This window comes from Ursus maritimus, unplaced genomic scaffold, assembly GCF_017311325.1.
Source record: "Ursus maritimus isolate PB19 unplaced genomic scaffold, ASM1731132v1 scaffold_4, whole genome shotgun sequence".
NCBI lineage: Eukaryota > Metazoa > Chordata > Mammalia > Carnivora > Ursidae > Ursus > Ursus maritimus.
In genome coordinates this window covers 43418762-43445524 of record NW_024426552.1, presented here as the reverse complement: position 1 = coordinate 43445524, position 26763 = coordinate 43418762, and the positions used below count along the sequence as shown (strand labels likewise).

The 26763-nt window shown below is 37.8% G+C and overlaps 1 protein-coding gene across 1 annotated transcript in view; it reads right to left on the bottom strand.

Moving 5' to 3' along the window:
- Positions 1 to 26763, bottom strand: part of EPHA6 (EPH receptor A6) — an 829344-nt gene that overhangs the window by 175721 nt on the left and 626860 nt on the right. Inside the window, exon 11 of the mRNA XM_040621133.1 lies at positions 10889 to 11074. Coding sequence (XP_040477067.1) covers positions 10889 to 11074 — 186 coding nt within the window. The remainder of the gene's footprint in view (positions 1 to 10888; positions 11075 to 26763) is intronic.

The following is a 26763-nucleotide window of genomic DNA, read 5'->3' as shown; positions in this document are numbered from 1 at the left end:
AGTGCAAAGCTGTAAAACTTCTAGAGGACAGAAGAGAAAATCCTTGTGACTTTGGGTTGGGTAAAGTTTTGATTTCTTTATTCTTATTTTTTTGAAAGATTTTATTTATTTGATAGAGAGCACATGGGTGCTAGTTAGCGGGGGAGAGGCAGAGGGAGAGGAACAAGCAGACTCCTTGCTGAGTGCTGAGCCCAAAAGAGGCTCAATCCCAGAATCAGGAGATCAGGACCAGAGCTGAAGGCAGATACTTAACTGCTTAACCTACTGAGCCACTGAGGTGCACCTAGGTAAAGTTTTTAGGTATCACAGCAGGAAGCATAATCCATAAAAGAAAAAAATCATAAATTATATATTACCAAAATCTTAAAAAGAATACTCTGTTAAAGATACGATTCATACAATTAAAAAAAAAAAAAGAACTAGCTATGATCTAGAAAAGTATCTAGAAATCACATTTTTTTTTTCTTTTTAAAGATTTTTATGTACTTATTTGAGAGAGAGAAAATGTGTATGCGAGAGAGAGCACCAGCAGGGGGAGCTTCAGTGGGAGAGGGAAAAGCAGGCTCCCCACTGAGCAGGGAGCCTGATGTGGGGCTCAATCCCAGGACCCTGGGATCATGACCCAAGCCGAAGGCAGATGCTTACCTGACTAAGCCACCCAGGTGCCCTACAAATCACATTTCTGACAGAGGACTGTATCTAGGAAATATTTTTTAAAACTTCAAAACTCAACATTAAGAAGAAACTAACCCAAAGAAAAAAATGGGTAAAAATCTGAAGACATATTTCACCAAGAAGAAATACATGGATAGCAAATAAACATATGAAAAGATGATCAGAATTAATAGTCATTAGGAAATGCAAGTTAAAATGACAATAAGATACCAATATTGACTCACAGGAATGGCTAATTTTTTTTAAAAAGTTACAATACTAAGTACTGTTGATAGCACAGAACAACTGAAACCTATAACTACTAGTGGGAATGTAAAATGGTACACTCAGTTTGGAAAACATTTTGGTAGTTTCTTACAAAATTGAACACATATTTACCATTTAATCTAGTCATTTTATACCTTTTATACCTTATACCTTGGTATACATATATACCATGGGAAATGTAAATACATGTTCACACAAAAACCTGTGCATAGATGTTCAGAACAGATTGGTTGATTAACTTTTTAAAGATTTTATTTATTTCTTTGAGAGAGTGAGCAAGACATAGAAAGAACGAACAGGGGAAACAGCAGGCAGAAAGAGAAGCAGACTCCCTGCTGATCAGTGAGCCCAACGCGGGACTTAATCCCAGGACCCTGAGACCATGACCTGAGCCAAAAGCAGACACTTAACCAACTGAGCCACCCAGGTGCCCCAGAGCAGTTTTATTAATAATCACCTAAACTGGAAGCAAGCTAGATGTCCTTTAACCACTGAATGCATAACCAAACTATGGTACATCCATACAAAGATATATTGTTCAACAATAACAACAATAAATGTGAATGAAGCTCAGGTGCATTCTGTTACAAGAAAGAAGCCAGACTCAAAAGGCTTCATATTATATAATTTCGCTTATAGAACATTCAGAAATAGAACTCTTCCTTAAAGAAGTATTCTGATTAAAAAATGTAGAAGAAATAAAGAAACAGAATAATCATCATTAGAATACAACAGTAATAATTCTTGCAGACAAGATCTATGGATGATAAAATTAGCAGGGAAAAGTTTGAGGAGAAACAGGATATTTGTATAGTGCAAATTATATATATTAGTTACATAATACATATATTAGTTACAAAAGGGGCAAAGTAACTTTACAGTAGATAATCTAGTAGACATCACCTTAACCAAGTGATCCATGTTAACATCCTAGGAAGGCAGATGGACATGATGTTTCCCCCAATACAGTGCACTCAGAAAGGTACATAACTTATGGGATACTCCTGCCAAAAATGCATAACCACAAATCAAATTATGGAAAAACAATAGACACACCCAGACTGAGGGACATTCTACAAAGTAACTGACTAGTGCTCTTGAACAGTGTCCAAGGTCATGAGACACAAGGATAAATCAAAGAATTGTCACAGATTGGAAGACACTGAGGAGATGTGGTAAGTAAGTGCAATGTGGGAGCTTGGATGGGATTCTAGAACAGATGAGGACAGTAGTGAAAAGGCCCGACAGAATCTGAATAAAATTCTGTAGTTTCATAAATAGTTCTGTGCTGATATTTATTTCTTTGATTTGATAATAATTCTATGATCATGTAAAATACTAGCATCAGGAAACTGAGTGAATTTTATATGGGAATTATATTATTTTTACAAATTTTTCTGTAAGTCTGAAATTATATCAAAATGAAAATTGGAGAAAAGTTACAGTAACATATTCCAACAACAACAAAATAAGTATTAAAATATTCATCATGAGATTAAATAAGGAACTTGGTAGATTTCTATTCATTAAGTTTATGGATAATTTTTTATTAGAAGTCACATATTCAAGGAACCTATAATCACTTTCAGTGATAAAGACTTGTACTGGTCTTTATCCAGTTCTACCTAAGACCATCAGGAACCTGGTGAAGGTTCCTGAGGAATGACTGATTGCCTGAACTTCCAGTCTGGCAGAATGGTTCTTATTCTCCTGAGTTCATGAATGCAAATTCACGTCTATTAGATAGAATTATCCATAGCCCTTCTTCAATTTGGCATCATCAAACTTTTTACCGGAAAAAAATTGCATCATGAATGATCTGGAAGGAATTTTTATTTTTGGAAATGAGTAAGGTTTCACTGTGCAGATAATTCTATTCAATTTGGTTTCAAGCTATTAAAAGGCAACATTATGTATGCATAAAATTGTATTTATATTCCTTTTCTCTCTCCTAGTTCTTATAGTTTACAGTGTTATCTTCACATCCAGCAACTTGTTACTAGAGTTTTTAACCTGTTACATCTTATTACAGTCTACCCAATAATTAGGAGGCTGGTTAGGGAGAGGAGGGAGCCACAGGAAGGAGACATTAAGTTAGAGGCAGATCTAGGAAGGTGATTAGACGGGATGACCTTGAGAAAACCCAGATACTTAAACATGGGAAGAACAAGGATAAATTCTTCCTGAATACAGACGAAGTATATTCTCTGTTGTAAACAGGGAAGTACACTCGGCAGAATATAAGCTGGTGATCCCAATTAGCCCCAGTGCTGCTTGAACAGAGTGAGATACACAGGGCTACCAGAGTACGTCATTTTGTTCCTTATTTGTTATAGTCACACTTTGTTCATTTTCTGTTTATCAATATGTATACATAATAATTTAGAATGGTAAATACTTTGCAGTAAATACCCTGAAAATCCACAGACTCCAGAAATTGCACAAGAATAATTCATCACTATTCTCAGTAACAGCAAATAGTAAATATTAAGGATGTTAGAAGAGAGAAAATATAGAAACTCACAATTTCTTCTCTTTGTGCTGCCTCTCATCTTTTCTTTTCCCCTGGGTTGCACATCTTTCCACTTTCCTGTTATCACCGCCCCCCCGCCCCAATTCATTAACAGCACTCTTTGGGGCAGGAGCCCTGTCATGAGCCTCAAGTTCTCTTGTGTCCTCAGTGATGCTCACAATCTTTCTAATTTTTCCTGATCAGTTTTCTTTCACACTTTTTTCTCAGGGGCTACTTCAAACATTCACCAATACCCCAAGCCCTCTATCTATCCCTTCACCACGTGATTGTGCCTCTTACATGATTGAAAAAAAGCAGGCTAGTAACCCCAGAGGTGTCTGGACCTTCTAGGTACCCACATCCTTTCCATATCATAGTTCTCTATGTACCCATCAGCTCCTCAGGGATTTGGAAGAGGAAGAGACGCATGGGAGAAATGCAAGTAAATTTTAAGATGCCTTTGTCATTTAGCACGAATGTATTCTAGGATTCAGGAGACAGGTAAAGAATGAAAGCGGAGGAGGGAGATGCGTGGACCTGACCCAGGCGGACAGGATTTTGGCTTTCTTATTCCCTGCCAAATACCTAATGCTTACTAAAGTGCCTGGCACAGAGTGGTTACACACATAATAAATATTATTTGAATGAATTAATAACCTAGAATGCTAAGCATTTGGAATGTAAGTAAGAAACCAACAAATCTAATTTGCATTTTTAACCTATTGTCTGACTGTTGTGTGCACACACCTCACAGTCCACTGCAAGCTGACCATCCTCAGATATGCTGTAATGGGCTGTGCCCTCCGAATTGCCTCATCCAATAGATGATTCTCAACCCTTATCTTACTTGGTTTCCCAGCTCATTTTGTTCTATGGATCTCTCCCCCATTCTTAGAAACCTGTTTTCTTCTAGGTTGTTTTTTCTGTCTCTTTTGTAAGCTTTTCTTTTTCAGTCTGCCTGTTAAAGATCATTTTCCTCAACCTTGTAGGAAAGCTCAGCCTCCCTACAGCTTCAACTACTAATCACTGCTCATCTGGGGATTTGCACCTGCGGCCCAGACATCCACCCAGGTTCCAGAGGCTTTCTGGAAGTCTCCAAATGTCCCAGGCACATCAAAAACAACATATCTAAGCTAGAATTCATTATTTTATCTCCAAATCTGTATTTCTCCAGAATTTTCTCTCCATCCCCTTACTTATGTTAAACCAGAAACCTGTAAGACATCTGAAATTACCCCCATTCCCTTATTGTCCACGTATGATCAGTCACTGAAGTCTCCCAATTTAGCCTTGGAAACAGCTCTTGACTCTATTCCCTTCTTCTTATCTTTACTTACTTAATCTATTTTCTCATTATTTTTTACTTGGATTACTACACTAGCCTCCCTATTGCTTTGCCTGCCTATAGCTTTTTCTTTCCATATGTAATCTGTACTGTGATCACTTTGCTCCAGATGTTTTGGACGCCTGCAATATCATGACTTCTTTCTTAGCCACGAGGGTTGAGAAGCTATTTCCTCTGCCTGGAAAACTCGCCTACCGAATCCTGGCATGGCTTGATCTTTCACTTCATTCAGGTTTTTTTCTCTTTACCTAAAATTAAATTCATATATTTAATTTCTTTTGGTTTCCTCCAGTAGAGAGCAGCTCTTTTTCAATACCGTATTACCTGTGCCTAGAAGACTGGGCATCCAATAAATATTCACTGAATAAGTGAATGAGTAAATTAACAATAACTGTATCTAAAATAACGAACATCATATGGGAAATACTGGCTTACTTGTTTGTTGCTCCCAGTGGATTGACGCCAACAAGTGGGTTTCTCAAGAGCACGGAGGGCTTCTTTTCTATAGCTCGGCAATAATGTCTAGCACCTAGTGGGACTCAGTAAATGTTTCTTGGAAAACAAAGTGAAACAAAACTCTCAACCTATCTTTGCTGGCAGAGAAGCTGAACTCGAGGTAGGGGTGATAATCATCTAATTTATTTTATTAGAATCAGATTTGCAGAATATTTACCCCTTCAGTGTATATTCCATATAGTTCCTTACAGGAAAAATTTTGCTTACAGGAAAAAATTTACCTATACTTTTCTCTTCACAGATTGTTAAAGATAAAACTTAATTGAAGGTACTTTTTATTTCTTCCTGAACCTGTCTATCTTCTCTTTGGATCACTGATATAAACCTGAAGTTATTAAAAAAAAAAAGTTAGACATGGGGTGATAAGTTTTCACAGTATGAATTTTCCTCACCAACATCTTATGACTCTCTTCCTTTGGCAAACGAATGGAACACAAAATATTAGGGCTAGATGTGACCTTTAGTGTTTTCTAGTCCAATCTGCTCTTTCCAATCTTTTGTGCAGAGGAAAAAAATTGAGGCCTAAAGACATTGAGTGACTTGCCTGAGACTCTATAACAGGCAGTAGGATACACAACCTGGTGGAGAAACAGGTATCATATTGGTGGCAACAGTAATAGTTAAAATCTTGGACAATGTATTACTTGACAAGTAGAATGTAATTCTAGGACCAGAGAGGCAGTTCTTGCGCACTTACTGTACAATGTATTTGACTGACCGGAATCTGCTTTCTGTCCTAGAGGCTGTGCGGACCCACTGAAACTGTCTGGAAGGAACCCACAACATTCTGGCATATTTAAAGGGGTTTGGGCAGGCCCAGCACTTCCTGTTGTAGGGTCCGTACCGTCCCACAGAGTCATTAGGGATGTCCAACAATGAAACGAAGTTACGTTTGGGAGTTTGCTATCCTGATTGGCTTGTACTACTCCTTTCTAGATCTATGATTTGTTAGAGCTATAGCTGTTCTATCTAAATTTAATTATCAGCTACTAAGCTGGGAGATGGGAACTTCATTAGTTCTCTCGTGTCTTCTATCATCATGATTCAAACTGCTGGGCTTGGGGCGCCTGGGTGGCTCAGTTGTTAAGCGTCTGCCTTTAGCCCAGGGCCTGATCCCAGGGTCCTGGGATCGAGTCCCACATCGGGCTCCCTCCTCTGCTGGGAGCCTGCTTCTTCCTCTCCCACTTCCCCTGCTTGTGTTCCCTCTCTCGCTGGCTGTCTCTCTGTGTCAAATAAATAAATAAAATCTTTAAAACAACAACAACAACAACAACAAAAACTGCTGGGCCGGTCTTCTGGAGTATGGTTACAGCACTGTATTGCTTTATTATCTACCCACAATTCTTTTTTTTTTTTTTTTTTTTTTTAAGATTTCACTTATTTATTTGACAAAGAGAGAGACAGCCAGCGAGAGAGGGAACACAACACAAGCAGGGGGAGTGGGAGAGGAAGAAGCAGGCTCCCAGTGGAGGAACCCGATGCGGGACTCGATCCCAGAATGCTGGGATCACGCCCTGAGCCAAAGGCAGACGCCCAACGACTGAACCACCCAGGTGCCCCATCACAATTCTTATCTTTTTATAGAAGAGTAGCACTTTCTCTTTTGGTTATGTAACTAATGACACTGCTGTATACCTTACCAGTTACAAATTGCTACTATCCATGCTACTAATGGCTACAAGCCTGTTCTCTAAATAATGGCTTCTACTTGCTTCTTGGAGAAAAAGTATGTGCTGAACATAGGGTTTAGCTCGATTAATCTCTTTTTATATCAGTTTTATCTTAACAGGTTAATGAAATTGTGATGTGTATCAAATAAATAGGTTCAACTTTTATCACACATACTTTTTATATAATACAGCTTTTCATCATTTAACTTTAAAGTTTAAAATAAAAGTAGTTATATGCCCAAATATGAAAGAGCAAAAGTATTCCCAAGAACTTTGTAATATGTATCTCTGAGAGATAAAACGTATACATAAGATAAAAAGTATGGATATTAAGAATTTATAAAAGGATCTGATGAAGATTTTGATCTATAATTTTGCATTACTTTCAACTGAGAATCAGTGTGCTTATTTCTCAGAACCCCAGGATACTCTACTAACATGACTGCATAAACCTATCCTGCATCTTTATCTTTGTCAGTATTATCTTTTATGCAATACGGTAGTCCTTAGGGAGCATTAATTGCTAGCTATCTTTTAGCTACTTAAGGGCAATCTTGGAACAATTACCATGTATTTATGGGAATGAGGCATTCATTTATTTATTGCCTTTCTCTTAAAAATCTCATAGCACTGGAGTCAAGAAGATAAGAGTATAAATATGCCCGCTTATCTTTGTGTGAATTATTCCTTTCTCCATCTCTGCCACCCACCTCAGCAGCAGCAAAACACCCTTATATGGGGCTCACTTGTACAAGTTAAAACTGTAATGATGATTGCCACTCAAAAGCATATTTAGTCTGTCCTTTCTCAATTATCTTTTTTTATCTTTTCCCTCCTTCCCTGCTGCCCCCACTTCTTCCTTTTTCTTGAAATGGAACAAGGACCTTGACTTAGGGTGCATACAAATCTGGCTATGTGGAGGTCACTGGTCCCATTTTTAGACAAGATTGTCAGAGATGTGAAACAATCACCGTGTCAGCTGTTTGCATGTTTATGTGAAATAAATGGGGTATTTCAAACTGGCAGACAAGTGCTACAGACTATCTCATTAAACCTATTCAGCTGATTTAGGATAAATAAATCTTACGACTTCATAGGGCTATAAATCTTTTTCCTTTCCATATACTTTTATGCATATATATGCATATAAAATATATGACAATATGTAAATAAAACACATAGGAATATATGACACAGTCATATAATGTTATTCATCAATGGGAGAGAAACATCTAATACTTTTCAGCCTCTAAATCTGTTATTCAACACTTACTTCCAAATTACATGCAAAAATACGCATAAGAAGACTTCAACATTATATTTAAATTGTTATTTTAAATGCTTTGCAAAGATTCATAACCCAACTTTAAAATTATATTTTTCCTTTCAGAGAGCAATAAGACAGAAGGAATGACTTGAAAAGTTCATGCTAAATTAACGACAAGGAAGTCAGAAAATAGAAACGAAATAATTAACATGTTATTTCTCTTTCTTCTCTTTTAGATTATAGTCTTTGCTAACTATTGTGTTATAGCTGGATCTTTCCAAACTTTACATTTTAGAAGTAATTTACTTCACTAACCTAAATGTTTTCTTTATTTTAAAAAGTAGTACTATTTTATTCAGATTGCCATTTAATGTTATTTAATTCAGATAAGATAAAGCTAATTAAAGCATAAAACTGGTTCATTCACCGCAGATATAGAAAAAAGAAAAAAAACACAACACAACACACACACACACACACACACACACACACACACACACACCCATGGGCTTTATAGTCAAAAAGACCTCAGCCTGAATACCTGCCATGCTTACTATGGGTTAGAGGTCTTTCTGGAGGTTAATTAACCTGTCAGAGCTTCAGTGGATAATGATACTCAAAGTAGTTGCTGTGAAATGAAATGGTCAACTATATGTGTAGAGTGCCTGGCACAAAGCACCAATAATGGCTACCATTTAATGTGGCTTATTAGGACACATCCTATGCTAGGTGCTTTATACATTTACAAAATTAATACTTACAGTATTTCCTATGGAGTACAAGTTATTTTGGCCATATTTTTATAGATGTGGAAGTCAAGGATAGAGATGGTAAATAATTTACCTAAAGCTGCACAAGTCTTAAGTGGCAGGAGTAGATTTCTAACTTTTCAAAACTTCGTGGCTTAAAACAACAGTCATTTTATCTTCTCTCATGATTTTATAGGTTGACTGGATTGAGCTGGGTGGTTCTCTTTCTCTACAAGATGGCAACAGCAGCTACAGCCATCTGGTGTTGCTGGTGGTGATAATGGGGAGAGGTTGCAATGTCTGAGACGGTTTATCGCAAGCCAGGCTGTCTGCAGGGATCTCAGACTAAGCTGTCAACTAGACATCTAATTTTCCTCCTTACTGCAATACTGCCTGAAGCCTCACCAAATGGACTGGCTTTGCTCAGCCCTGGAGGCTGGGTTACAGCAAGGAGCATTGCAAGTGGATAGGCTCCAAAGTGCAGACATGTAAGATGCTTCCACTTGCATCACACGTGTTACTGTCCCATTAGCCAAGGCCAGTCACGTGGACAAGACCAGAATCAATGGAGAGAACAACAGAAGGGCATAAATAGAGGCAGGCCCCATTAAGGTCACTAAAGTAACAGACCAGTCCAACAGCTGTCATCAAGAGAGAGGGAAGCAAACCATAAGAGATTCTTAACTATAGAGAACAAACTGAGGGTTGATGGAGGGAGGTTGGCGGGGGATGGGCATTAAGGAGGGTACTTGATGTAATGAGCACTGGGTGTTACATGTCAGTGATGAATCACTGAGTTCTACTCCTGAAACCAATATTATACTATATGTTAACTAACTGGAATTTGAATAAAAACTTGAAACAACAACAAAAAAAGAGATAACCATAAAAAGAAAGAAAAAAAAAAGCACTTTTGTGTCTTTCAGACTATTGAGGCTGTGAATAATCTTCTGCTCCCCTTGGGCAGCATGCTGGACAATGCCTTGTGAAGAAGGACTTAGGAACACATAGTTAATTAATGTTTTTTGTAAGCTTTTATACTTTCCTGCTTTTAAATACGACATGAAATTTCAATTTTGTATACATGGTTTTAAAAGAAATTTCAGTTTTATGAAAAAAAATGCTTCTCAAAGATATAAATTGTTTTCATGAGTTTTTTCAATGCCATTCTCTGTTGGGTTTTATATGTTATAATTCATTAGTGAATAAAACAAGGAGAAATAGTTAAAGTTTACATCCTATCATTCTTCAAATAAAAGTGATTATATAGCAATCTATTTCTTAGAGTATGAGATTAATTTTGTATTTTTGTGAAACTTCAAAGGAATGGCTTTGATCCCACTATTTCCCTAAAAACTGGATTTATTTCTTGAAGTTGTAATTCTTTTATCCATTTTTATAAATTAAAATAATTTAATTCTAATGGCATTTATGTAGATGGGTTCCATGTTTAAAAGTCTTACTTCAGATAAAGCATATATATTTGTATGTGAGATTTTTTTTCCAAACAGAAGTATTTTACCTTAACGACACAAAATATTTAAACCATTTCTTCTACTAATGTTGAAATTTTAGCAGCTTCAGAAGTGAATAGCTTACAGAGATTAGAAAAAATATATACTCCTTTACCTTTGATTCATTACTTCAAATTGAATTAGCAAATGATTTATAGGTAATAAATACCATTTCAAAGCTGTTTGGTGACCAATGCAAACTCTGATAATGTTGTAGCCTAATATCAAGACTCTGAGGGGTGATATCAGAAGATGACATCCAAACTAAATTATCCCCTTAATGGCTGTGGTATTGCTATTAAGGTTTTGTTTATTTTTTAAGGAACTAAGATAGGGATATACAAAAGAAGTAATGAAGAAAATGAGTACTTACTTTTTGTGACAACACCTTCTAGTCGAATGATGTTTGGGTGGTCAAACTGACCCATGATACTAGCTTCTCTTAGAAAATCTCTTCTTTGTCGATCCATGTGGCCACCTTTCAAAGTTTTGATGGCAACAGGTATCTCTCTTTTCCCTGGTGTCTTCAAACGCCCACTACAGACTTCTCCAAATTCTCCTTAAAATATAAACAAAAGCAGTTATTTGTTTAAACAGAACACTTATATTCCAGAAGAACTGAATTGTCATATGGTACCATCTTTTTGTTTTTTAACATAATGACTGCCAAGGGTGTCATTTCCACATGGAGATTTCTTTCTTACAAATTAAATTCGTAATGACAATATGCTTGATCAGCATCATTTATAATGAATAACGGAATGCATTTTCCTATGGTGTAGGACAGGAACTACCATTGATAGATCTCCCTGATCTGCAGAGAAATTATGACTAGCAGAATGGGTGATGCTAATGTAATTCTATAGAAAAGCAATCACTGCATAACATTTCCTGTTCCTGTTCTTAATACTGATAAATGGGCCAAATGTCTCTCTATTCAGTGAATCCATCAGGCATGTGTAGTGGATTTGACCCTGTAGGCCATATGCCTGAGCTTCACTACCATCAGAAGTCAATGCTCGGGTCAATTGGTATATGAACATATTGAAATGACTACACTGAACTCAACTGTAATAGGTGATTATACAAACTAAATTACAAGTTATGGCTGGAATACAGATATAGTAAGATGACGTATGGCTCAGCAATGGCTTCACTGGGCAGTAAGGAATAATAGCCAAATATTTATGATGAATTTACTACACATATATCCAGTAATAGAGTGCTGTGACTTTCAAAGAAGTATAAGAATTGGTCTCTGTTCTTAGGAGCTTATAGTCAAGTAGAAGAATTTAGCTGAACATAAATAAAACCCTTAAGAACATAAGAACCAATCTTTGCAAACACTGTATTCATTAAGTAAGAACACTGGGATCAGAAGACTTCTTGGAGCAGGTAAAACTTCTGCTGGACCTTGAGCGATGGGTGTAGTTTGGATATTCAAGAAAAGCAGTGACATTCCAGACAGGGAGTGAGAAAAGTGAAGACAAAGGTTCAAAGTTTAGAAGCCATAAAGACACAAGGATCACTAGAGGGATTATTGTGGGAAAGAAAGTTGGAAGTTTTCTCAGTGCAATGCAGTAAGTTCAATAAAGCTTAAAATTCCAGACTTAACTTTCCTGAGGCCAATTACCTGCATTCACTTAAGAGCATGATACTTGATCACCAATTTATTAATCTGGAAAGTGAAGATAATAATAAAATCTTCCATAATTCTGTAATGTCCCTTCCTCATAAGGATATTGGGAAGATCAAAAGTGATGATAAAAGAAAAAGTCCTTATCAACTGTAAAGTGCTATTCATGTGCTTTAAGATATATGAATCTTTGGAAGAGTCAAAGAAATGAGTTATATGAATCTTTGGAAGGATCAAAGAAATGAAAATTAAACTATCCTCAATTCGTTTATTAGCTAGCAGGTCTGGCTAATAGTTCAATGCAATGTAAATTTAAGTGTAGAGGACCAAATTAAATTTTTGCAGTACCACAGATTTCAGTTATCTGTATTTTCTTTGAACCAATTCATTATAGTCAACTTAATGTTGACTATATATCAATGTTAACTACTTCTTGGTGTGAATGCTAAGATATTGTTTAAGTAAAAAACAAAAACAACCTAGGAAGGAAACAAGCCAAAATGCTGCTTCTTAAATTATGTGCAAATGTGTCCAAAAGCAGAGGGGAGTTAAGATGGCGGAGGAGTAGGGAACCCCTTTTTCAGCCGGTCCCCTCAGTCAAGTTGGATAGGTACCAGACCAGCCTGAACATCCACGGAATCAGCCTGAGACGCAGGAAGATACATCTGGATCTCTACAAATGAACATCTCCAGCGCTGAGTATTGAGGTACGAAGTGGGGAGCCATGAATCCGCACACAGATATCGGAAGATAAATGGAAGGGGGAGGGAGCCGCAGCGTTCGGGCGCCGGGAAGTGGTAGCCACCTGCACGAGGGAGCGGGCGGACTCACGGACCCGGCACCCGCAAGAGAGCGGACTGAGACCGTGAGCTGGGGAACGCGCGAGACCAGACTGAAACGGAGCTCCTAAGCGATCACTGGAACCAGACTGAGACCGGTAGCTCCGGGAGCGCGTGGGGGCAGCTGGCAGTGTTAGAAACACAAAGGACAGAGACGCACCAACCCTGGAAGTGAGGGCTGGGTCCCACTGGGTGGTGGGGCGCACATCCCGGGATGCTGCAGGGTTGAGCAGCACCAACAGAAACAGAGTTAAAGTGGCCAGAACATCAGTGGAGAACGGTCCGCGATCCCTCTGTTCTGAGACAGAGGCTGAGATTCAGCCACTGCTGCTCTGACTCTCAGAAGAGGCACAGCAAACTGCCAGAGAAAGCCGCCAGAGAACAAAAGCCTGAAATACCGGCTCACAGTGTGCCCATCCCCATCCCCCCTTGCAGGGGACACGGACACTCTACCCAAACAGGGTTGCCTGAGTATCAGTGCCGCAGGCCCCTCCCCCAGAAGGCAGGCTGAAAAATCAAGAAGCCCACGTTCCTCAGATCCCTATAAAACAAGGGCGCACAGCCTGGGTCCCGGTCAATAATTTGGGCTCTGGACAACCCCGCAACCTCTCCTCATCAGAATGACGAGAAGGAGAAATCCCCCCAAGCAAAGAAAAGACAATGAGTCTGTGGCCTCTGCCACAGAACTAATGGATATGGATATAACCAAATTATCAGAAATGGAATTCAGAGTAACAATGGTCAAGATGATGTGTAGACTTGAAAAAAGTATTAACGAAAATGATAATGAGAATATAGAATCTCTAAGGGCAGAAATGAGAGTGAATCTGGCAGAAACTAAAAATTCTATGAGCCAAATGCAGTCAAAACTAGAGGCTCTGACGGCCAGGGTGAATGAGGCAGAAGAACGTATCAGCGAATTGGACATGGGTTAGTAGAAGACATAGCTAGAATAGAATCTGGACTCAAAAAAATCCACGCTCAGGAATGTAGGTTACGGGAGATTACTGACTCAATGAAACGATCCAATGTCAGAATCATCGGCATCCCCGAGGGGGTGGAGAAAAACAGAGGTCTAGAAGAGATATTTGAACAAATTGTAGCTGAAAACTTCCCTAATCTAGCGAGGGAAACAAACATTCGTGTCCAAGAGGCAGAGAGGACCCCTCCCCAGCTCAACCACAGCAAACCTACACCACGTCACATCACAGTGCAATTCGCAAATATTAGATCCAAGGATATAGTATTGAAAGTGGCCAAGGCAAAGAAATTTCTCATGTACCAAGGCAAAGGTATCAGAATTATGTCAGACCTGTCTACACAGACCTGGAATGAGAGAAAGGGTTGGGGGGGCATTTTTAAAGCTCTTTCAGAGAAAAACATGCAGCCAAGGACCCTTTATCCCGCAAGGCTGTCATTCAGAATTGATGGAGAAAGAAAGACCTTCCAGAATTGCCAGTCATTGACCAATTTCGTAACCATGAAACCAGCCCTACAGGAGATATTAAGGGGGGTTCTATAAAAGTAAAAAGGCCCCAAGAGTGATACAGAACAGAAAGTCACAACCAATACAAACAAAGACTTTACTGGCAACATGGCATCATTAAAATCATATCTCTCAATAATGAGTCTCAATGTAAATGCCCTAAATGCTCCCATAAAATGACACAGGGTTGCAGATTGGATGAAAAGACATGACCCATCCATTTGCTGTCTACAAGAGACTCATTCTGAACCTAAAGATATATTCAGAATGAAAGTAAAGGGATGGAATACCATCTTTCACGCCATTGGACCTCAAAAGAAAGCTGGGGTAGCAATTCTCATATCAGACAGATTGGATTTTAAACTAAAGACTATAATTAGAGACACAGAAGGGCACTATATTATTCTTAAAGGATGTATCCAACAAGTGGATATGACAATTATAAATATATATGCCCCCAACAGGGGAGCAGCAAGATACACAAGCCAACTTTTAACCACAATAAAGAGACATATAGATAAAAATATGTTAATAGTAGGGGACCTCAACACTCCACTATCAGCAATAGACAGATCACCTAAGCAAGAAATCAGCAAAGAAACAAGAGCTTTGAATGCCATACTCGATGAGTTGGACCTCATAGATATATATAGAACACTACACCCCAGAACCAAAGAATACTCATTCTATTCTAATGCCCATGGAACATTCTCAAGAATAGACCATGTTCTGGGTCACAAAACAGGTCTCAACCGATACCAAAAGACTGAAATTATTCCCTGCATATTCTCAGACCACAACGCTCTGAAATTGGAACTCAACCACAAGGAAAAATTTGGAAGAAACTCAAACACTTGGAGACTAAGAACCATCCTGCTCAGGAATGATTGGATAAATGAGGAAATCAAAAATCAATTTAAACAATTTATGGAGACCAACGAGAATGAAAACACAATGGTCCAAAACCTATGGGATACTGCAAAGGCAGTCCTAAGGGGGAAATACATATCTATCCAAGCCTCACTCAAAAGAATAGAAAAATCTAAAATGCAGTTTTTATATTCTCACCTCAAGAAGATGGAGTAGCAACAGAGGGACAGGCCTAATCCATGCACGAGGAAGCAGTTCACCAAGATTAGAGCAGAAATCAATGAATTAGAAATCAGGAGTACAGTAGAGCAGATCAACAGAACTAGAAGCTGGTTCAATCAATAAAACTGATCAACAGAACTAGAAGCTGGTTCAATCAATAAAATTGACAGACCACTGGCAAGACTTATCCAAAAGAATAGAGAAAGGATCCAAATTAATAAAATTATGAATGAAAAAGGAGAGGTCACAACCAGCACCAATGAAATTGGAAGGATTATTAGAAACTTTTATCAACAGCTATATGCCAATAAACTAAGCAATCTGGAAGAGATGGAATCCTTCCTGGAAACCTATAAACTACCAAGATTGAAACAGGAAGAAATTGATTTTTTAAACAGGCCAATTAATTATGAAGAGATTGAGTCAGTGATAAACAAGCTTCCAAAAAACAAAACTCCAGGCCCGGATGGTTTTCCTGGGGAATTCTACGAAACATTCAAAGAAGAAATAATACCTATTCTCCTAAAGCTATTTCAAAAATAGAAACAGAAGGAAAGCTACCAAACTCATTCTAGTGCAATATTACTTGATCCCCAAACCAGGCAAAGACCCCTCAAAAAGGAGAATTACAGACCGATTTCCCTAATGAATATGGACGCCAAAATCCTCAACAAGATACTTGCTAGAATCCAACAGACATAAGGATTATCCATCATGACCAAGTGGGATTCATCCCTGGGATGCAAGGGTGGTTCAACATTCGCAAATCTATCAGTGTCTTAGATTTTATCCAGAAAGAAAAATTCAAAATCATATGATTCTCTAAATAGATGCAGAAAAAGCAGACAAAATACAGCATCCTTTCCTGATTAAAACCCTTCAGAGTGTAGGGATAGAGGGCTATTCCTCAATCTCAAAAAACCATCTCCAAAAGCCTATAGCAAATATCATTCTCAATGGGGAAAAGCTGAAGCCTTTCCCTTAAGATCAGAAACATGACAAGGATGCCCACTCGCCACTATTATTCAACATAGTACTAGAAGTCCTTGCACAGCAATCAGACAACAAAAGTGATCAAAGGTATCCATATCAGCAAAGAAGAAGTCAAAGTCTCTTCGCAGATGACATGATACTCTATATGGAAAACCCAAAAGAATCCACTCCCAAACTATTAGAAGTTATAGAGCAATTCAGTAATGTGGCGGATACAAAATCAATGCTCAGAAATCAGTTGCATTTGTATACATGAATAATGAGACTGAAGAAGAGAAATGGTGGAACTATCCCATTTACAATAGCACCAAAACACATAATCTACCTTGCAATCAACTTAATCAGAGATGAAAGATCTTATTCTAGAAACTATAAATCACTCTTGAAAAGATTGAGCAAGACACAAAAAGATGGAAAAATATTCCATGCTCATGGATAGGAAGAATTAACATAGTTAAAATGTCTATGCTACCCAGAGCAATATACACTTTCAATGCTATCCCGATCAAAATACCGATGACATTTTTCAAAGAACTGGAACAAATAGTCCTTAAATTTGTATGGAACCAGAAAAGGCCCCGATGCCAAGGAACGTTGAAAAGGAAAAACAAAGCTGGGGACATCACAATGCGGATTTCGAGCTGTACTACAAAGCTGTGATCACAAAGACAGCATGGTACTGGCACAAAAACAGACACATAGACCAATGGAACAGAATAGAAAACCCAGTAATGGACCCTCGGCTCTTTGGGCAACTAATCTTTGATAAAGCAGGAAAAAACATCCGGTGGGAAAAAGACAGTCTCTTCAATAAATGGTGCTGGGAAAATTGGACAGCTACATGCAAAAGAATGAAACTTGACCACTCTCTCACACCATACACAAGATAAACTCCAAATGGATGAAAGACCTCGATGTGAGACAGGAATCCATCAAAATCCTAGCAGAGAACATAGGCAGCAACCTCTACGACATCGGCCAAAGCAACCTGTTTCATGACACATCTCCAAAGGCAGAGAAACAAAAGATAAAATGAACTTGTGGGACTTCATCAAGATAAAAAGCTTCTGTACAGCCAAGGAAACAGTCAAAAAAACTAAGAGGCAGCCCACGGAATGGGAGAATATATTTGCAAATGATGCTACAGATAAAAGACTGGTATCCAAGATCTACAAAGAACTTCTCAAACTCAATACATGAGAAACAAATAAATCATAAAATGGGCAGAAGATATGAACAGACAGTTTTCCAATGATGACATACAAATGGCCAACAGACACATGAAAAATGTTCGAAATCATTAGCCATCAGGGAAATTCAAATCAAAACCACACTAAGATACCACCTTATGCCAGTTAGAATGGCAAAAATTGACAAGGCAAGAAACAACAATTGCTGGAGAGGATGTGGAGAAGGGGGATCCCTCCTACATTGTTGGTGGGAATGCAAGTTGGTACAGCCACTCTGGAAAACAGTGTGGAGGTCCCTTAAAAAGTTAAAAATTGAGCTACCCTATCATTGCACTACTGGGTATTTACCCCAAAGATACAGATGTAGTGAAGAAAGGGCCATATGCACCCCAATGTTCATAGCATCATTGTCCACAATAGCTAAATCGTGGAAGGAACCAAGATGCCCTTCAACAGATGACTGGATTAAGAAGTTGTGGTCCATATATACAATGAAATATTACTCAGCTATCAGAAAGAACGAATTCTCAACATTTGCTGCAACATGGACGGCACTGGAGGAGATAATGCTAAGTGAAATAAGTCAAGCAGAGAAAGACAATTATCATATGATTTCTCTCATCTGTGGAACATAAGAACTAGAAGATCGGTCGGGGAAGAAAGGGATAAAGAAAGGGGGGTAATCAGAAGGGGAATGAAGCATGAGAGACTATGGACTCTGAGAAACAAACTGAGGGCTTCAGAGGGGAGGAGGGTGGGGGAATGGGATAGACTGGTGATGGGTAGTGAGGAGGGCACGTATTGCATGGTGCACTGGGTGTTATACGCAACTAATGAATCATCAAACTTTACATCAGAAACCAGGGAGGTACTGTATGGTGACTAACATAATATAATAAAAAAAAAACATTAAAATAAAATTAAAAAAAAAAGAAATAGAAAACAGTCTAACAAGAGGGTTACTCTATATATGTTAAACCAACAAATAAGCAAACAGAAAACACAGACTACAATGGAGTCCCTAAGTTCAGTGCATATGAAATTGGACTTTTACAAATCTTGTTTAATTTGACATCAAAACAAGAAAAATCTTTTTTACTTAATGATATTCTCAACCTGTTGGGGGTTAAATGTTCTTATGCTCACAGGAAAAAGAAGCCACAGTTTTCCAGTTTTGTTTGTAATGTTTCTTTTATTTTTCAAAAGATTTTCCCTCAGACATAAAAAAAGGCAATTGATAGAGATGTTCCACATTTTTCTACTGGGGCTCTGAACCTTGAGAGAAAAGGTATGTACATACATTTAAGTTAATTTCTGATACACCCAGGCCTACTAAGATGCTTGAAATTCCTTCTCAGATCACTGTGGTTTATCATATGAATATCTAGAACAAAACAGATATTTCTTTTTTTCTTTTTCTTTTCTTTTGCCTTAATAAGTGTGCTAGTAAATATAAAAACTTAGCAATATTTTAAAACTCCTCACCTGCCACAAGCCCATAATCCAAGTGATTTTCTGTTAACATTTCAGAGTAATCCAAGTAAACTTTTGGATACAGTGAAACAAACAGAAAACTCTGTTGTTATTTGATCAAGGCAGGTAGAGTGGTAATTTTCTTTGGTTTTCTGTTGTCTGAAATTCATGTATCCTATTATCACCAGGCAGGAGTTTTCTTCATGTCAAACTTTGCACGATCAAGCTGTTATCACACTTATTTCAGTGACACTAAATATGGTTGCCTCAATTAAAGATCTGAGACTCCTAGTGCATTCTTTAGGCAAAGTCCAAAAAATTCAGTCACAGAATGTATTAAAACCCTTATCTGTGGTAGGGCTGGTTGTATCAGACATATCAGACAGAGAGGAAAAAATATTTTAAATTAAATGCATAGTTTCAGATATTGCCAAAGACCTTGCAGCAAGAGTGGAGGCCCTATACATGACCACAAATAAGCTAAATCATTCCTCAATAAGATGTGTGGACATTTATATATCCTGGTTAGTCCATCATTAACTCATGACTATAGAAAAATGTTGTTAACTACAGATTTTTTTCTTTACCAATCATTGTCACCATCAATATTACATAGATAGCCCTTATACAGTGCTTACCATGAGTTGGGTCTAAAAACTAAATATATATTTTAACATTGACAACAAACCTTTGGGGTGGGTACCATTATTATCCCCATTTTACAGTTGAAGAAGCTGAGATACCTAAGCTAAGTAACTTGTCTATGGAGACATAGCTAGAAAATGGCAAAACTGTAATTTGAACCCAGGAAGTCTGGTTCCAGGGTCCATGCTTATAACCACTATTCTTTGTTGTCTGCAGTATTTATTATCATTAACATTTTGTTATTAGGCTATAATAATAATTAGTATTGGCTTTTCCATATAGATTCTACATAACCAAGTTAAAACTGTGGGAGAATGGTGGAGGTAGTGAGGAACCACCCATCTTGGATGATTATCACCTCTCAGTCCCCTGGAGGCTTTCCAAAATGCTCTTCCCCATGTTCCGAAGTTCTGGTTCTCCCCTACCGCCAACCCCTTGAGAGTCATGGAAGCAAAGAACCACAGTCCCCATGGCTTTTTAGAACATATCTCTCAGGTCTAATGAGGTATTTCATTCTTCACATTTGCTATTTCCCTCTGACAGGAACGCTCTTCAAAAATTGTCTCCCTTCCTCCCTTGTCTCCATCCTTCTCAGTCCTTCTTTATGTGGATGGCTTCTTATTAGCAGTGAAGGCCAAGATTTGAAGTCCCTCCTTCAGAAAACTTTCTCTGATCAATCCATCTAATTTAATCCCCCACTACTATCAGTTCCTTCCCAAATGAGAAAGAAAAAATTAACAGCCCTACATCAGAACCTGGCCTCACTCTCAGAGCTGGACAATGTTATTCTCCTATCACACAGTATACCAGACTTGACAAGGTCACCCTGGGACCATGATAAAATGCGACAGAGCAAGGTCACTGCATAATTTTGCCTAAGCACAGACAAAGGCAAGGTCATATGCCAAAATGCTAAATATTCCCTCATCTCTTGGCTAAAATGAGTAACTGTTGCTTTTTTACCAATTATAACCTTATCCTTGTTCTGGTCTCCCCTCCATGTAGATAAAATTCATTAAGATACTGTAGTGTAAGTCCTAAAATTAAGGCCCAATATTATGTGCTGCTTTAATATCTGGGAGAAATTGGGAAAGGTTCAAATAGCCTTCCCAAAGGCTCTCCCTCCCACTCTGCTCCCATACGTCAGGTCCTCCAGCCAAACATCCCTCTTTATCAAATGCGTAGCAGGTTTCACTTTCCTGCCAGTCTGTGTAATGATTCAAACAAGCCAATCACATCCTCCTAAGGGAACCAGGGGGCACCTCATTCTATATCCTGCTACAAAGCTTGCCTTTTACAGCCCCCTGGTTGTTTGCTAGGTTCCCGAGGGTAAACTCTATCCGGCCCTGTGTTGTATCCTCTTCCCCCCTGGTCTGTGAGTACATATAATTAATAAATATCCTCCAATCTCATTTGTCTAATGTAAGGTGTTGTGTGTTTGGCATCCCATGGCCTTTGGGTAAGAATCCCTATATCATCAACAGGGTAACATACTGTTGGTGGGAATATAAATTAGTGCAGCCACTATGGAAATCAGTATGGAGGCTCCCCAAAAATTAAAAAAAAAAAAAAAATACCATACAATTCAGGAATTCTACTACTGAGTATTTACCCCCTAAAAAATGAAAAAAGGATATTGAAGATATATCTACACTCCCATTTTCATTGCAGCATTATTCATAAGAGTCAAGATATGGAAGCGACCTAAGTGCCCACTGATAGACAAATGCATAAAGGCAACATGGTATATATACACAACAGAGTATTACTCAGCTAATAAAAGAATGAGATTTTGCCATTTGCAATAACATGGATGAACCTAGAGGATACTATGCTAAGTGAAATAAGTCAGACAGACAAATACCACATCATTTCATCTATATGAAGACTATAAAAATCAAAATGAATAAAGTAAAGAAGCAGAAACAGACCTATAAATACAGAGAACTGGTGACTGCCAAAGAGGAGTGGGTGGGGAGATGGGCAAAAAGGGGTGAGGGGAGTGGGAGGTTCAGGCTTCCAGTATGGAATGAATAAGTCATGGGGATGAAAGGTGCAGCACAGGGAATATAGTCAATGGTACTGGAATAGTGTTGCATGGTGACAGGTGGTAGTTACACTTGTGAATATAGCATAATGTATAAGGTTGTTGAATCACTATGTTGTACAACTGAAACTAATGTAACATTGTGTGTCAACTATGCGTCAATAAAAATAAATAGAATAAAAAATACTTAATATAAAAAACCCAAAACACATACTCAATTACACAATTGTTGCTGCTTTCTGACAGCATCTCAGAGCAAACTCCTGCTTCCTAGATTGCCCACATCACCCAATCAAAGCCCAAATTCTGTAATAGGTTTCATCTAACATTTCCTTACTGACACACACTACAGTTCCACATGCTGTTTTCCCTTGTGGAAATGAACAATAAACCCAACTTTTTCAAGTATAGTGTGTTCCTGGGATCTTTGGCTTGAGAGTATTAGCATAACATACTTACTGTAAAGCACTTTTGACTATTTGTAATTTCTCTGAAATTCATTTTTAACAATATTATATATTTGGTACGTATTGCTACATTTCAAAAATCTCCCCTTGACCAGGTCAACTATAATCTAAGTCAGGAAAGCATGGGCCTTGACATCTCTATCTTTTATTGTATCCACAGTACCTAGGACATAATAAACAACTCTTTAATACTTGTTGAATGAACAAAATGAATACATGAGGGGGGAAAAAACGCTAGACCCAAGTTGGGATATCTTAGAAGACAGGGATTTTCCAATATAGTAACTTTTTTTTTTTTTAAATTATACAGTCTCCTTTCTTTCTTTTCATTGTGTACAGTATAGAGATACCTCAATATCTTCTGTATTCAGTTTTTTTAAAAACTTCACTGTGCACAATCCACTTTCCTTCCTGAGTGTGAAGGCAAAGGGAAGAATATTTTTAAGTGTCATATAAAGAAAGTGCTAAAAAAGAAGAGGCATGAAGGAAAAACATATAGCCAATTTTTAATTTAGTTCTAGAGAGTTGTATTAGTCTCTTGAGGTCTTAAGTTAAATTCCATTATTATTAATGTTATCATAAGGGTCACCTACCCAATTGTATTCAAGGACTTGTGACTATTCTATTGGATTTCTTCCCGATACATAGCACACCTTCTACGTGTGAAAGAGAACAACAATTTTTAGAAAATTTGTAATTTCACACCAGTTGAAATATTTGATATTGAATGCTTCTGATTCAACTTCACAGAAAGATTCAACACGATGCAAGATTTCTCATGTTTAACCAGACTTGTCAGTAGGAAGAACTGATTAAGACATGGGAGAGGACAGGTTCTTAGAAATTACGGCTTCTATGCCCACCTTCACCAATTTGTTTTGTGGTGTCAGAGGAAGTCACATTATTTTTTTCCTGCTTTAGTATCATTGAGAGAGGTGGTTTAAATACCTACCACCTAGCTACTTTTTGAGAGATAAAGATTAATGTGTAAATACTCGCAAATCTTTTTGAGTCCTAAAAAGGTTCCATGTAACCACAGAATATTTTCAAATTATGCTGGATCCACAGAAGATATGTTAAATATGTTATTCTAAGTATCCTTCGTGGCGAGGCTCTTAAAGTCTAGGTCAGGAAACAGGATTTCTTTAACACCCAAGAAGGAATTTTTTAACTTCCTCATCAAACAATGGGTAAGGATTTTTCAGTGAATGAATTAAGTAACACATTATCTTATATTATCCATTTTTTCCCAAACCACATTCCAAATATTAGACAGCCTCTTTTCCTTTCTGGGCAAGTTTTTCTTTTTTAATTTTTTTAATGACATAATTTCTTCAATTTTTTCTGATTTGAATATAAGAAGTGGATGCAAGCCAGTAATCCAGAAGCATGAAGAATGTAATCATTCCAGATGCCTGAAAAGTTGACTCATGACTTCAGCGCACTCATCTCTGCCCCCTGCCCCAATATTTGGAGAGCTACATTGTATTTTAATGCTTTGTTTGTGCACTGAAGTGTTTCTCTACACTAACTTCCTAGCTGACATGTCCTTTTGTTCACAATCAGCCTCCAATTTCACAGCCCAGTCAGTTGTCAGGAGTGGCCAGACTCTCTGATCACAGGCATGCCTGCAGTGCTGCTTCTCAATGCACTTTCCAAACATTATTTGATGTTTATGCACATACGCTGTCTACTAGCAAACACATCTATTGCTGTCAAACAAAGCCCTGTATTTGATAAAAATTTGTCTTTATTTACTTGAGGCAAAGGGGGTCTTTCATTGTATTACAGGGCTTGCTTTTTAATAAAATTCTGCCTTTCTTATTAGGACACATGGGAGTGAGTCAAGAGGCTGGCAATAACCGGACAATAAAATATTATTTGACTGATTCATTAAGAAAGAATTTGAAGTTGCTTGTTCGATAAACATACCTTCAAAAGGCTGAGTTGACTGCTCCCTGCTTCATGCTTCTCTGTATCCTGGACCAACTATGATTCTAGTGCTAGTACCTCATGGTTTCAACTATTAACTCATGTTTTTCCTCACTAACTTTAAACATCCTAATAGCAGAGACCATATCTTTTATTATGTTTTTATATCTCATCTTTTAAAATTTTTATTTTGTGTTTAAAATTTACATGATATATTAAAATGATAGTATTAATTGCAATGATTGGGTTCAGGAGAAAATGTTTAAACATCGCTAGGAATATCACACTAAAAACTAGTATTAAAAACAAATATTATTTACATGACAATATGCTTTTTGTAGCATCATGATGCATCTGAAATAGGGCAGGAGTGCCCAAAATTATGATCTACTTCTGCTCCAAATTCCAAGGTGTGGAGCTTTTCCCACACCACCAAGCAATTCTGTACCAGCTGGGTGCCCTACAATTCAACTCAATTCTGACACTATCAACATGGAGATAATGTCAGATCCCACAGGTTAAGTGTTTAGTACTACTACAAGACTGCCCTTCTTCCCATTTTATTTTTTTTATTTAAATTCAATTAATTAACATATAATGTATTATTAGTTTCAGAGGTAGAGGTCAGTGATTCATCAGTCTTACATAATACCCAGTGCTCATTACATCACATGCCCTCCTTAATGTCCATCACCCAGTTACCCCATCCGCCAACCCCCCTCCCCTCCAGCAACCCTGTTTGTTTCCTATGATAAAGAGTCTCTTATGGTTTATCTCCCTATCTGATTTCATCTTGTTTTATTTTTTCTCCTCTCTTCCCCTATGATCCTCTGATTTGTTTCTTAAATTCCACATATGAATGAGATCATATGATAACTGTCTTTCTCTGACTGACTTATTTCGCTGAGTCTAATACCCTCTAGTTCTACTCATGTTGCTGAGTGAATGGCAAGATTTCATTTTTTTGACAGCTGAGTAGTATTCCATTATATATATATATACCACATCTTCTTTACCCCAAAGATATAAATGTAGTGATCCGAAGGGGCACCTGCACCTCAATGTTTATAGAAGCAATGTCCACAACAGCCAAACTATGGAAAGAGCCCAGATGTCCATCAACAGATGAATGGACACAGACTATATCTTTTTGATCTTTATACATCAGCACCGAGCAAGATTCCTGGCATCAAAGAGGCACTCAATAATTTGTTGAATGAATGAATCTGCCATATGCTTGAAGTTTATGTGTGCATCACCAAGGAGGTGTTGAGGATTTAACTGCATGATTCAGGCACAAGATTATTTATTATTAATTTAATTTAATTCTTTTTAATTGAGGTATACTTGACACACAATGTGACATCAGTTTCAGATGTACAACAGTGATTCAACAAGTCTATGTGTTATTCTATGCTCACCACAAGTGTAGCTACCATCTGTCACCATACAGCACTATCACAATACCATTGACTATATTCTCTATGCTGTGTACCTTTTATTCCTGTGACGTATTCATTGCATAACTGGAAGTCTCTACCTCCTACTTTTTATTCTTTTCCTCTGAAACATGCTCCCAAATGCAACACTGTCCTCAAGGAGATTAAAATTTGCTCTAATTCTGACATCATAAGTCCAGTATATTGCTTACCTACTGAATACTCTTATTCACAATATTTTGACTTTTCAAACTCACTGATACCTCTACCCCAGAGCACCTTTTTAATCCATTGTATTAGTCTCTACCAGATGGTCTCTCAAACCACCTCATTTCTTGCCTAAAGGGATATTTAAAGAGTTCCTCTTTGGACTAAAAAAAAAAAAAAAAAAGGCATTCCAAAACTCCGCAGCACAATGATAAAAATTGATTCTCCATTTTGGCATCATAAGAATGACGTTGGGGTACCCGGGTGACTCAGTCAGTTAAGCGTCTGCCTTTGGCTCCAGTCATGATCCCAGGGTCCTGGGATTGAGCCCTGCACAGGGCTCCCTGCTCTGCAGGGAATCTGCTTCTCCTTTTCCCTCTGCCCCTCCTCTCTGCTTGTTCTCTCACTTGCTCTCTGTTTCTCAAATGAATAAATTAAAAAAATCTTAAAAAAAAAAAAAAGAATGACGTTAGAAATAAAATCTAATTAAAAAATCTCTGTGACCCAGAGAAAGTTACCCAATGTCTTCAAGTCATTGTTTCCTTATCTGGAATCAAGTCTCTGTTTCCTTATCTTTAAAATATTAACTATATGTTTTGCAGAGTTATGGGAAGTAAAGGTACCTGGCATTTCCCTTTGCCCTTTGGCCACTGCCCTGCCCCCCTACAAATGACCAATTCAACCATCTGCCAGTCCCTCCGCCCACAGTGAGGCTGCTGAGTACTTTGCACTGGATACAATGTTACCAGAAACAAATGGTTCTTTACTCATCTATATCTTCTTTTCAGTATATACACTATCT